This window comes from Taudactylus pleione, unplaced genomic scaffold, assembly GCF_031769625.1.
Source record: "Taudactylus pleione unplaced genomic scaffold, aTauple2 ptg000255l, whole genome shotgun sequence".
NCBI classification, from domain to species: Eukaryota; Metazoa; Chordata; class Amphibia; order Anura; family Myobatrachidae; genus Taudactylus; species Taudactylus pleione.
The window spans coordinates 475,272-489,206 of NW_028284657.1; the positions used below are offsets into that span (position 1 = coordinate 475,272).

The window sequence follows — 13,935 nt, forward strand, 5'->3', positions numbered from 1 at the left end:
CTCTCCTACCTGCCGCTACCACCCCTCTCTCACTCCTACCCACCACTCACACCCCTCTCTCACTCCTACCCACCACTCACACCCCTCTCTCACTCCTACCTGCCGCTCACACCCCTCTCTCACTCCTACCTGCCACTCACACCCCTCTCTCACTCCTACCCACCACTCACACCCCTCTCTCACTCCTACCTGCCACTCACACCCCTTTCTCACTCCTACCTGCTGCACACACCCCTCTCTCACTCCTACCTGCCGCTAACACCCCTCTCTCACTCCTACCCACCACTCACACCCCTCTCTCACTCCTACCTGCCGCTCATGCCCCTCTCTCACTCCTACCTGCTGCAAACGCCCCTCTCTCACTCCAACCTGCCGCTCACACCCCTCTCTCACTCCTACCTGCCGCTCACACCCCTCTCTCTCCTACCCACCGCTCACACCCCTCTCTCACTCCTACCTGCTACTCACAACCCTCTCTCACTCCTACCTGCCACTCACACCCCTCTCTCACTCCAACCCACCACTCACACCCCTCTCACACTCCTACCTGCCGCTAACACCCCTCTCTCAAACCGACCTGCCGCTCACACCCCTCTCTCACTCCTACCTGCCGCTCAACCCCTCTCTCACTCCTACCTGCTACTCACAACCCTCTCTCACTCCTACCTGCCACTCACACCCCTCTCTCACTCCAACCCACCACTCACACCCCTCTCACACTCCTACCTGCCGCTAACACCCCTCTCTCAAACCGACCTGCCGCTTACACCCCACTCTCACTCCTACCCGCTGGTCACACCCCTCTCTCACTCCTACCTGCCACTCACACCCCTCTCTCACTCCTACCTGCCGCTCACGCCCCTCTCTCACCTACCTGCCGCTCACGCCCCTCTCTCACTCCAACCTGCCGCTCACACCCCTCTCTCACTCCTACCTGCCGCTCACACCCCTCTCTCTCCTACCCACCGCTCACACCCCTCTCTCTCTCCTACCTGCTGCTCACACCCCTCTCTCACTCCTACCTGCTGCACACACCCCTCTCTCACTCCTACCTGCTGCACACACCCCTCTCTCACTCCTACCTGCCGCTAACACCCCTCTCTCACTCCTACCTGCCGCTAACACCCCTCTCTCACTCCTACCAACCACTCACACCCCTCTCTCACTCCTTCCTGCCGCTCACGCCCCTCTCTCACTCCAACCTGCCGCTCACACCCCTCTCTCACTCCTACCTGCCGCTAACACCCCTCTCTCAAACCGACCTGCCGCTTACACCCCTCTCTCACTCCTACCCGCTGGTCACAACCCTCTCTCACTCCTACCTGCCACTCACACCCCTCTCTCAAACCGACCTGCCGCTTAAACCCCTCTCTCACTCCTACCCGCTGGTCACACCCCTCTCTCACTCCTACCTGCCACTCACACCCCTCTCTCACTCCTACCTGCCGCTCACGCCCCTCTCTCACTACTACCTGCCGCTCACACCCCTCTCTCACTCCAACCTGCCGCTCACACCCCTCTCTCACTCCTACCTGCCGCTCACACCCCTCTCTCTCCTACCCACCGCTCACACCCCTCTCTCACTCCTACCTGCTGCTCACACCCCTCTCTCACTCCTACCCATCACTCACACCCCTCTCTCACTCCTACCCATCACTCACACCCCTCTCTCACTCCTACCTGTCGCTCACACCCCTCTCTCACTCCTACCTGCAGCTCAGATCCCTCTCTCCTACCCACAATTCACACCACTCTCTCTCCTACCCACCACTCAAACCCCCCTCTCACTCCTACCTGCCGCTCACACCCCTCTGTCACTCCTACCTGCCGCTCACACCCTCTCTCACTCCTACTTGCCGCTCACACCCCTCTGTCACTCCTACCTGTCGCTCACACCCCTCTCTCACTCCTACCTGCAGCTCAGATCCCTCTCTCCTACCCACAATTCACACCACTCTCTCTCCTACCCACCACTCACACCCCCCTCTCACTCCTACCTGCCGTTCACAACCCTCTCTCACTCCTACCTGCCGCTCACACCCCTCTCTCACTCCTACATGCCGCTCACACCCCTCTCACTCCTATCACTGCTCACACCCCTCTCTCACTCCTACCTGCCACTCACACCCCTCTCTCTCTCCTCGCTGCCGCTCACACTCTATCTCACTCCTACCTGCCGCTCACACCCCTCTATCTCCTACCTGCTGCTCACACCCCTCTCTCTCCTTCCTGCCGGTCACACCCCTCTCTCATTCCTACCTGCCACTCACACTCCTCTCTCACTCCTACCTGCTGCTCACAACCCTCTCACTCCTACCTGCTGCTCACACACCTCTCTCCCCTCCCTGCCGCTCACACCCCTCTCTCACTCCTAACTGCTGCGCACACCCCTCTCTCACTCCTACCCGCCACTCACACCCCTCTCTCACTCCTACCTGCCGCTCACACCCCTCTCTCACTCCTAACTGCTGCTCACACCCCTCTCTCACTCCTACCTGCTGCTCACACCCCTCTTTCACTCCTACCTGCCATTCACAACCCTCTCTCACTCCTACCTGCCGCTCACACCCCTCTTTCACTCCTACCTGCCGCTCACACCCCTCTCTCACTCCTACCTGCCGCTCACACCCCTCTCTCACACCTAACTGCCGCTCACACCTCTCTCACTCCTACCTGCCGCTCACACCCTCTCTCACTCCTACCCTCTGCTCACACCCCACTCACTCCTACCCACTGGTCACACCCCTCTCTCCCTCCTACCCGCTGCTCACACCCCACTCACTCCTACCTGCTGGTCACACCCCTCTCTCCCTCCTACTCACTGGTCATACTCTATATTGTGAGTCTGTACGAACAAAATCAAGATGTGATTGAGGCACACTGACAGACAAAAAACATTGTTCCACTGCATCCGTCACTGCCTCCCCCATCGCCACTGCCTCCCCCATCGCCACTGCATCCCTCATTGCCACTGCCTCCCCCATAGCCACTGCGTCCATCATCGCCACTGTGTCCCCCACCACCACTGCGTCCATCATCTCCACTGCGTCCCTCATCACATCTGCGTCCATCATCTCCACTGCATCCCTCATCACCACTGCGTCCATCATCTCCACTGTGTCCCTCATCTCCACTGCATCCCTCATCGCCACTGCGTCCCTCACCACCACTGCATCCCTCACCGCCCCTGCGTCCCTCATCACCACTGCATCCAACATCTCCACTGCATCCCTCATCACCACTGTGTCCCTCATCTCCACTGCGTCCCTCATCTCCACTGCGTCCCTCATCACCACTGCGTCCCTCATCACCACTGCATCCCTCATCGCCACTGCGTCCCTCACCGCCACTGCATCCCTCATCACCACTGCTTCCCTCATCACCACTGCATCCCTCATCTCCACTGCATCCCTCATCACCACTGCGTCCCTCATCACCACTGCGTCCCTCATCACCACTGCATCCCTCATCACCACTGCGTCCCTCACCGCCACTGCATCCCTCATCGCCACTGCTTCCCTCATCACCACTGCGTCCCTCATCTCCACTGCGTCCCTCATCTCCACAGCGTCCCTCATCACCACTGCATCCCTCATCACCACTGCATCCCTCATCACCACTGCATCCATCATCTCCACTGCGTCCCTCATCGCCACTGCATCCCTCACCACCACTGCATCCCTCACCGCCCCTGCGTCCAACATCTCCACTGCGTCCAACATCTCCACTGTGTCCATCATCTCCACTGCATCCATCATCTCCACTGCGTCTCTCATCTCCACTGCATCCCTCATCACCACTGCGTCCCTCATCGCCACTGCATCCCTCACCGCCACTGCATCCCTCATCACCACTGCATCACTCATCACCACTGCTTCCATCATCTCCACTGTGTCCATCATCTCCACTGCGTCCCTCATCTCCACTGCATCCCTCATCACCACTTTGTCCCTCATCACCACTGCGTCCATCATCTCCACTGCGTCCCTCATCTCCACTGCATCCCTCATCACCACTTTGTCCCTCATCACCACTGCGCCCATCATCTCCACTGCATCCCTCATCTCCACTGCATCCCTCATCGCCACTGCATCCCTCACCACCACTGCATCCCTCACCGCCCCTGCGTCCATCATCTCCACTGCATCCCTCATCACCACTGCATCCAACATCTCCACTGCGTCCCTCATCTCCACTGCATCCCTCATCGCCACTGCGTCCCTCATCACCACTGCGTCCCTCATCGCCACTGCATCCCTCACCGCCACTGCATCCCTCACCGCCACTGCATCCCTCATCACCACTGTATCCCTCATCACCACTGCTTCCATCATCTCCACTGTGTCCATCATCTCCACTGCGTCCCTCATCTCCACTGCGTCCCTCATCACCACTTTGTCCCTCATCACCACTGCGTCCATCATCTCCACTGCTTCCCTCATCTCCACTGCATCCCTCATCACCACTTTGTCCCTCATCAGCACTGCGCCCATCATCTCCACTGCATCCCTCATCTCCACTGCATCCCTCATCGCCACTGCATCCCTCACCACCACTGCATCCCTCACCGCCCCTGCGTCCATCATCTCCACTGCATCCCTCACCACCACTGCATCCCTCACCGCCCCTGCGTCCATCATCTCCACTGCGTCCCTCATCACCACTGTGTCCCTCATCACCACTGCATCCATCATCTCCACTGCATCCCTCATCTCCACTGCGTCCATCATCTCCACTGCGTCCCTCATCGCCACTGCATCCCTCATCACCACTGCGTCCCTCATCATCACTGCGTCCCTCACCACCACTGCATCCCTCATCACCACTGCTTCCCTCATCACCACTGCATCCCTCATCTCCACTGCATCCCTCATCACCACTGCGTCCCTCATCACCACTGCTTCCCTCATCACCACTGCGTCCCTCATCACCACTGCGTCCCTCATCTCCACTGCATCCCTCATCTCCACTGCATCCCTCATCACCACTGCGTCCCTCATCACCACTGCTTCCCTCATCACCACTGCGTCCCTCATCACCACTGCGTCCCTCATCACCACTGCGTCCCTCACCGCCACTGCATCCCTCATCGCCACTGCTTCCCTCATCGCCACTGCGTCCCTCATCTCCACTGCGTCCATCATCTCCACTGCATCCCTCATCACCACTTTGTCCCTCATCACCACTGCGTCCATCATCTCCACTGCGTCCCTCATCTCCACTGCATCCCTCATCACCACTTTGTCCCTCATCTCCACTGCATCCCTCATCTCCACTGCATCCCTCATCTCCACTGCATCCCTCATCGCCACTGCATCCCTCACCACCACTGCATCCCTCACCGCCCCTGCTTCCATCATCTCCACTGCATCCCTCATCACCACTGCAACCAACATCTCCACTGCGTCCCTCATCACCACTGCATCCCTCATCACCACTGCATCCCTCATCGCCACTGCATCCCTCACCGCCACTGCATCCCTCATCACCACTGCATCCCTCATCACCACTGCTTCCATCATCTCCACTGCTTCCATCATCTCCACTGTGTCCATCATCTCCACTGCATCCCTCATCACCACTGCGTCCCTCACCGCCACTGCATCCCTCACCGCCCCTGCGTCCATCATCTCCACTGCATCCCTCATCACCACTGCTTCCCTCATCACCACTGCGTCCATCATCTCCACTGCGTCCCTCATCTCCACTGCATCCCTCATCACCACTGCATCCCTCACCGCCACTGCATCCCTCACCGCCCCTGCGTCCATCATCTCCACTGCGTCCATCATCTCCACTGCATCCCTCATCTCCACTGCATCCCTCATCACCACTGCATCCCTCACCGCCACTGCATCCCTCACCGCCCCTGCGTCCATCATCTCCACTGCATCCCTCATCACCACTGCTTCCCTCATCACCACTGCGTCCATCATCTCCACTGCGTCCCTCATCTCCACTGCATCCCTCATCACCACTGCATCCCTCACCGCCACTGCATCCCTCACCGCCCCTGCGTCCATCATCTCCACTGCGTCCATCATCTCCACTGCGTCCCTCATCTCCACTGCGTCCCTCATCTCCACTGTATCCCTCATCGCCACTGCGTCCCTCATCGCCACTGCATCCCTCATCGCCACTGCATCCCTCACCGCCACTGCATCCCTCATCACCACTGCATCCCTCATCACCACTGCGTCCATCATCTCCACTGCGTCCATCATCTCCACTGCGTCCCTCATCTCCACTGCGTCCATCATCTCCACTGCGTCCCTCATCTCCACTGCATCCCTCATCACCACTTTGTCCCTCATCACCACTGCATCCCTCATCACCACTGCGTCCCTCATCACCACTGCGTCCCTCATCGCCACTGCGTCCCTCACCGCCACTGCATCCCTCATCGCCACTGCGTCCCTCATCACCACTACATCCCTCACTGCCACTGCATCCCTCTTCACCACTGCTTCCCTCATCACCACTGCATCCCTCATCTCCACTGCATCCCTCATCACCACTGCGTCCCTCATCACCACTGCTTCCCTCATCACCACTGCATCCCTCATCACCACTGCATCCCTCATCTCCACTGCATCCCTCATCACCACTGCGTCCCTCATCACCACTGCTTCCCTCATCACCACTGCATCCCTCATCACCACTGCATCCCTCATCACCACTGCGTCCCTCACCGCCACTGCATCCCTCATCGCCACTGCTTCCCTCATCGCCACTGCGTCCCTCATCTCCACTGCGTCCCTCATCACCACTGCATCCCTCACCACTGCTTCCCTCATCACCACTGCGTCCCTCATCTCCACTGCGTCCCTCATCTCCACTGCATCCCTCATCACCACTGCGTCCCTCACCGCCACTGCATCCCTCACCGCCCCTGCGTCCATCATCTCCACTGCGTCCATCATCTCCACTGCATCCCTCATCTCCACTGCATCCCTCATCGCCACTGCGTCCCTCATCACCACTGCGTCCCTCATCGCCACTGCATCCCTCACCACCACTGCATCCCTCACCGCCACTGCATCCCCCTCATCGCCACTGCGTCCATCATCTCCACTGCGTCCATCATCTCCACTGTGTCCCTCATCTCCACTGCATCCATCATCTCCACTGCGTCCCTCATCTCCACTGCATCCCTCATCACCACTTTATCCCTCATCACCACTGCATCCCTCATCACCACTGCATCCCTCATCACCACTGCGTCCCTCATCGCCACTGCGTCCCTCACCGCCACTGCATCCCTCATCACCACTGCGTCCCTCATCACCACTGCATCCCTCATCACCACTGCATCCCTCACCGCCACTGCATCCCTCATCACCACTGCGTACCTCACCGCCACTGTGTCCCTCATCACCAACAGCATTTTGACTCAGAATCAGGCCCACAGTCTTTAAAACACATTTCCTGTACATAAATTGCTCATAGATCCGGGAGAAAAACCGGCCGACCGCACTCTTGAGTTCCAGATCGGTAACCTGAGTGAGAGGTTAAACTCCAAAGTGGCACAGCTGTCTCAGGATGGTAAGCCTTTGTACTACTGATGGTGCAGACAATAGATGGTGGCATAGAAACCTTATTGTAATGATTTCCTTCCTTCATAGGAGCCAAGGTGATGGAAAGACTACAGCCCATGGACAAGGCGCTGAAAAACATTCAGGAGGATTCTTCTATAAGTAATGGGGTGCTACAGGGGTGCAGCAATTTAACAATTAATTACTGACCACTTGGCAGCTTTATGAACAGTAAATGATAAAATAATTCTCAGTGTGTTGTCTTTAAGTGAAGGTGAGGAACAGGGAGGAGTGGGGCAGTAGGAGGGCAGAAGAAAAGTGGTAGCAGGGCAGTAGAGGAGCAGAAGTAGGGCAGTAGAGGGGCAGAATCAAGGCAGGCACAGGGAAGGAGCAAGACAGTAGTGGGGCAGGAGCAAGACAGTAATGGAGCAGGGCAGTAGTGGGGAGGATCAGGGTAGTAATGGAGCAGGAGCAGGGCAGCAGTGGAGCAGGAGCAGGACAGTAGTGGGGGAGGAGCAGGGCAGTAGTGGGGAGGAACAGGGCAGGAGCGGGGCAGTAGCGAAGGAAGAGCAGGGCAGTAGTGGGGTAGGAGCAGGGCAGTAGTGGGGGGGAGGAGCAGAGCAGTAGTCTGGGGAGGAGCAGGCCAGTAGTGGGGCAGGAGCAGGGCAGGAGCGGGGCAATAGTGAAGAAAGAGCAGGGCAGTAGTAGAGCAGGGCAGTAGTATAGCAGGAGCAGGCCAGTAGTGGGGGAGGAGCAAGCTAGTAGTGGGAGAGGAGCAGGGCAGTAGTGAAGGAAGAGCAGGGCAGTAGTGGAGGAAGACCAGGGCATTAGTGGAGCAGGAGCAGGGCAGTAGTATAGCAGGAGCAGGCCAGTAGTGAAGGAAGAGCAGGGCAGAAGGAAGAGCAGGTCAGTAGTGGGGGAGGAGGAGGCCAGTAGTGGGGGAGGAGCAGGGCAATCATGAAGGATGAACAGGGCAGTAGTGGGTGAAGAGCAGGCCAGTAGTGGGGGAAGAGTAGGCCAGTCATGGGGGAGGAGCAGGCCAGTAGTGGGGGAGGAGCAGGGCAATCATGAAGGATGAATAGGGCAGTAGTAAAGGAAGAGCAGGGCAGTGGTGGAGGAGGAGCAGGGCAGTAGTGGGGGAGGAGCAGGTCAGTAGTAGCAGAGGAGCAGGGCAGTAGTGATGGAGGAGCAGGGCAGTGCTGAAGGAAGAGCAGGGCAGTAGTGAAGGAGGAGCAGGCCAGTAGTGGGGGAAAAGCAGGCCAGTAGTGGGGGAAAAGCAGGCCAGTAGTGGAGGAGGAGCAGGGCAGTAGTGAAGGAAGTGCAGGGCAGTGGTGGGGGAGGAGCAGGCCAGTAGTGAAGGAGGAGCAGGCCAGTAGTGAGAGGAGCAGGCCAGTAGTGGAGCAGTAGTGGGGGAGTAGCAGGCCAGTAGTGGGGGAGGAGCAGGCCAGTAGTGGAGCAGTAGTGGGGGAGAAGCAGGCCAGTAGTGGGGGAGTAGCAGGCCAGTAGTGGGGGAGGAACAGGGCAGTAGTGGGGGAGGAGCAGGCCAGTAGTGGAGCAGTAGTGGGGGAGGAGCAGGCCAGTAGTGGGGAGGAACAGGGCAGTAGTGGGGGAGGAGCAGGGCAGTAGAGGAGCAGTAGTGGGGGAGGAGCAGGGCAGTAGTGAAGGAAGTGCAGTGCAGTAGTGGGGGAGGAGCAGGCCAGTAGTGAAGGAGGAGCAGGCCAGTAGTGAGAGGAGCACGCCAGTAGTGGAACAGTAGTGGGGGAGGAGCAGGAAAGTAGTGGAGCAGAGGGGGAGGATCAGGCCAGTAGTGGGGGAGGAACAGGGCAGTAGTGGGGGAGGAGCAGGCCAGTAGTGGAGCAGTAGTGGGGGAGGAACAGGGCAGTAGTGGGGGAGGAGCAGGCCAGTAGTGGAGCAGTAGTGGGTGAGTAGCAGGCAGTAGTGTGGGAGGAGCAGGCCAGTAGTGGAGCATTAGTGGGGGAGGAGCAGGCAGTAGTGGCAGAGGACCAGGCCAGAAGTGAAGCAGTAGTGGGGGAGGAGCAGGCCAGTAGTGGAGCAGTAGTGGGGGAGGAGCAGGCAGTAGTGGGGGAGGAGCAGGCCAGTAGTGGAGCAGTAGTGGGTGAGTAGCAGGCAGTAGTGGGGGAGGAGCAGGCCAGAAGTGAAGCAGTAGTTGGGGAGGAGCAGGCAGTAGTGGGGGAGGAGCAGGGCAATCATGAAGGATGAACAGGGCAGTAGTGGGTGAAGAGCAGGCAGTAGTGGGGGAAGAGTAGGCCAGTCATGGGGGAGGAGCAGGCCAGTAGTGGGGGAGGAGCAGGGCAATCATGAAGGATGAATAGGGCAGTAGTAAAGGAAGAGCAGGGCAGTGGTGGAGGAGGAGCAGGGCAGTAGTGGGGGAGGAGCAGGGCAGTAGTAGCAGAGGAGCAGGGCAGTAGTGATGGAGGAGCAGGGCAGTGCTGAAGGAAGAGCAGGGCAGTAGTGAAGGAGGAGCAGGCCAGTAGTGGGGGAAAAGCAGGCCAGTAGTGGGGGAAAAGCAGGCCAGTAGTGGAGGAGGAGCAGGGCAGTAGTGAAGGAAGTGCAGGGCAGTGGTGGGGGAGGAGCAGGCCAGTAGTGAAGGAGGAGCAGGCCAGTAGTGAGAGGAGCAGGCCAGTAGTGGAGCAGTAGTGGGGGAGTAGCAGGCCAGTAGTGGGGGAGGAGCAGGCCAGTAGTGGAGCAGTAGTGGGGGAGGAGCAGGCCAGTAGTGGAGCAGTAGTGGGGGAGTAGCAGGCCAGTAGTGGGGGAGGAACAGGGCAGTAGTGGGGGAGGAGCAGGCCAGTAGTGGAGCAGTAGTGGGGGAGGAGAAGGCCAGTAGTGGGGAGGAACAGGGCAGTAGTGGGGGAGGAGCAGGGCAGTAGTGGAGCAGTAGTGGGGGAGGAGCAGGGCAGTAGTGAAGGAAGTGCAGTGCAGTAGTGGGGGAGGAGCAGGCCAGTAGTGAAGGAGGAGCAGGCCAGTAGTGAGAGGAGCACGCCAGTAGTGGAGCAGTAGTGGGGGAGGAGCAGGAAAGTAGTGGAGCAGAGGGGGAGGATCAGGCCAGTAGTGGGGGAGGAACAGGGCAGTAGTGGGGGAGGAGCAGGGCAGTAGAGGAGCAGTAGTGGGGGAGGAGCAGGGCAGTAGTGATGGAAGTGCAGTGCAATAGTGGGGGAGGAGCAGGCCAGTAGTGAAGGAGGAGCAGGCCAGTAGTGAGAGGAGCACGCCAGTAGTGGAGCAGTAGTGGGGGAGGAGCAGGAAAGTAGTGGAGCAGAGGGGGAGGATCAGGCCAGTAGTGGGGGAGGAACAGGGCAGTAGTGGGGGAGGAGCAGGCCAGTAGTGGAGCAGTAGTGGGGGAGGAACAGGGCAGTAGTGGGGGAGGAGCAGGCCAGTAGTGGAGCAGTAGTGGGTGAGTAGCAGTCAGTAGTGTGGGAGGAGCAGGCCAGTAGTGGAGCATTAGTGGGGGAGGAGCAGGCAGTAGTGGCAGAGGACCCGGCCAGAAGTGAAGCAGTAATGGGGGAGGAGCAGGCCAGTAGTGGAGCAGTAGTGGAGGAGGAGCAGGCAGTAGAGGGGGAGGAGCAGGCCAGTAGTGGAGCAGTAGTGGGTGAGTAGCAGGCAGTAGTGGGGGAGGAGCAGGCCAGAAGTGAAGCAGTAGTTGGGGAGGAGCAGGCAGTAGTGGGGGAGGAGCAGGGCAATCATGAAGGATGAACAGGGCAGTAGTGGGTGAAGAGCAGGCCAGTAGTGGGGGAAGAGTAGGCCAGTCATGGGGGAGGAGCAGGCCAGTAGTCGGGGAGGAGCAGGGCAATCATGAAGGATGAATAGGGCAGTAGTAAAGGAAGAGCAGGGCAGTGGTGGAGGAGGAGCAGGGCAGTAGTGGGGGAGGAGCAGGGCAGTAGTAGCAGAGGAGCAGGGCAGTAGTGATGGAGGAGCAGGGCAGTGCTGAAGGAAGAGCAGGGCAGTAGTGAAGGAGGAGCAGGCCAGTAGTGGGGGAAAAGCAGGCCAGTAGTGGGGGAAAAGCAGGCCAGTAGTGGAGGAGGAGCAGTGCAGTAGTGAAGGAAGTGCAGGGCAGTGGTGGGGGAGGAGCAGGCCAGTAGTGAAGGAGGAGCAGGCCAGTAGTGAGAGGAGCAGGCCAGTAGTGGAGCAGTAGTGGGGGAGTAGCAGGCCAGTAGTGGGGGAGGAGCAGGCCAGTAGTGGAGCAGTAGTGGGGGAGGAGCAGGCCAGTAGTGGAGCAGTAGTGGGGGAGTAGCAGGCCAGTAGTGGGGGAGGAACAGGGCAGTAGTGGGGGAGGAGCAGGCCAGTAGTGGAGCAGTAGTGGGGGAGGAGAAGGCCAGTAGTGGGGAGGAACAGGGCAGTAGTGGGGGAGGAGCAGGGCAGTAGTGGAGCAGTAGTGGGGGAGGAGCAGGGCAGTAGTGAAGGAAGTGCAGTGCAGTAGTGGGGGAGGAGCAGGCCAGTAGTGAAGGAGGAGCAGGCCAGTAGTGAGAGGAGCACGCCAGTAGTGGAGCAGTAGTGGGGGAGGAGCAGGAAAGTAGTGGAGCAGAGGGGGAGGATCAGGCCAGTAGTGGGGGAGGAACAGGGCAGTAGTGGGGGAGGAGCAGGCCAGTAGTGGCGCAGTAGTGGGGGAGGAACAGGGCAGTAGTGGGGGAGGAGCAGGCCAGTAGTGGAGCAGTAGTGGGTGAGTAGCAGGCAGTCGTGTGGGAGGAGCAGGCCAGTAGTGGAGCATTAGTGGGGGAGGAGCAGGCAGTTGTGGTGGAGGACCAGGCCAGAAGTGAAGCAGTAGTGGGGGAGGAGCAGGCCAGTAGTGGAGCAGTAGTGGGGGAGGAGCAGGCAGTAGTGGGGGAGGAGCAGGACAGAAGTGGAGCAGTAGTGGGGGAGGAGCAGGCAGTAGTGGGGGAGGAGCAGGCCAGAAGTGAAGCAGTAGTTGGGGAGGAGCAGGCAGTAGTGGGGGAGGAGCAGGCCAGAAGTGGAGCAGTAGTAGGGCTTGAACAGGGCAGGAGTGGGGGAGGAGCAGGCCAGTTGTGGGGGAGGAGCAGGGCAGTAGTGGGGGAGGAGCAGGGCAGTAGTGGAGCAGTAGTGGGGGAGTAGCAGGCAGTAGTGGGGGAGGAGCAGGGCAGTAGTGAAGCAGTAGTGCGGGAGGAGCAGGCCAGTAGTGGAGCAGTAGTGGGGGAGGAGCAGGCCAGAAGTGGAGCAGTAGTAGGGCTTGAACAGGGCAGGAGTGGGGGAGGAGCAGGCCAGTAGTGGGGGAGGAGCAGGCCAGTAGTGGAGCAGTAGTGGGGGAGGAGCAGGCCAGTAGTGGAGCAGTAGTGGGGAGGAGCAGGCAGTAGTGGGGGAGGAGCAGGCCAGAAGTGGAGCAGTAGTAGGGCTTGAACAGGGCAGGAGTGGTGCAGTTCAATTTATCTACCTCTATCTCTCAGGTGCACTGCAGATTGGGATGCAGAAAGTTCTGACTTCTCTTAGCAGAATATCAGACCGGATAAAAAGATTAGATATAAATGGTGAGTTTAAACTGTAAACGCAATTTTCTATTAAATAGATGAGAAAAGTAAATACGTCAATGGCTGTCCACAGTCCAGGCGTTGCTAGATACTAATATAAATGGAGCTTTCTTTTCTGAGAATTTACATTTAATTATATCTCTTAGTCCAATATACAGTAAACAACGCTCAAACTGAAGGTGCTAGTAACAGTCCGGGGTAAATTTACTAAGGATAAAGTCTTATCGAGTTTTTTTTTATCAACTCGATTAGCATCACCGAGACTCGGGTGATTTGAGGCTCCTGAAACTCACAAATTTACAAAGAAGTGAGTTTAGCTGAGAGTGAGTTGGCCGATGGTGAAGCAGATCGAGATTTCTCCCCCGAGTAGCAAGTTTAGATGAGATTACTCACCCGAGATTGCAGTGTCTTCTCTCAGTAAAACTCTCCCAAGTAAGCAGCCTGCACATATCAGTATATAGTGAGATATATCAGTGAGATATGTGAAGGCTGCTTGTGTGTTGTACCTGTAAAAAACAGGTTAACATATTTTTTAAATGACGTAAGGTCGACCCCTCCCCCCCCAAAAAAAGCCTAAGCAACCCCAGGGTGCTCAGCCAGTCCTGGTTCCTAAAAATAAAAATACAGAGTGGAAAAAACGAGTAGGGTTCCCCTGTATTTTAGGATCCAGAACTGTGCTGCTTAGCCTGTCCTGATTTTAAAAATAGGGGAAAAAAATTGCATAGGGGTCCCCCTATTTTTAAAAACAGGGCTGAGCTCAGATCCTTTCACTGGGTCTCCCCTGTTAAACCATTATCAGCCCAAGCTGGGCATCTCAGGGGAGGTGGGGACCCCCCAATAAAGGGGTCCCCCTCTCTTGAGCACCCGATGCTTATGCTAAAACCTGACGCACTTCCCCACACTCATGA

General features: G+C 58.2%; 1 protein-coding gene across 1 annotated transcript in view; it reads left to right on the forward strand.

The window, feature by feature from the left end:
• The window catches only part of LOC148515059 (asialoglycoprotein receptor 1-like), a 77,325-nt gene that overhangs the window by 23,647 nt on the left and 39,743 nt on the right, over positions 1–13,935 (forward strand). The window contains exons 3-5 of the mRNA XM_088480526.1: positions 7,450–7,545; positions 7,626–7,697; positions 12,947–13,027. Coding sequence (XP_088336652.1) covers positions 7,450–7,545; positions 7,626–7,697; positions 12,947–13,027 — 249 coding nt within the window. The remainder of the gene's footprint in view (positions 1–7,449; positions 7,546–7,625; positions 7,698–12,946; positions 13,028–13,935) is intronic.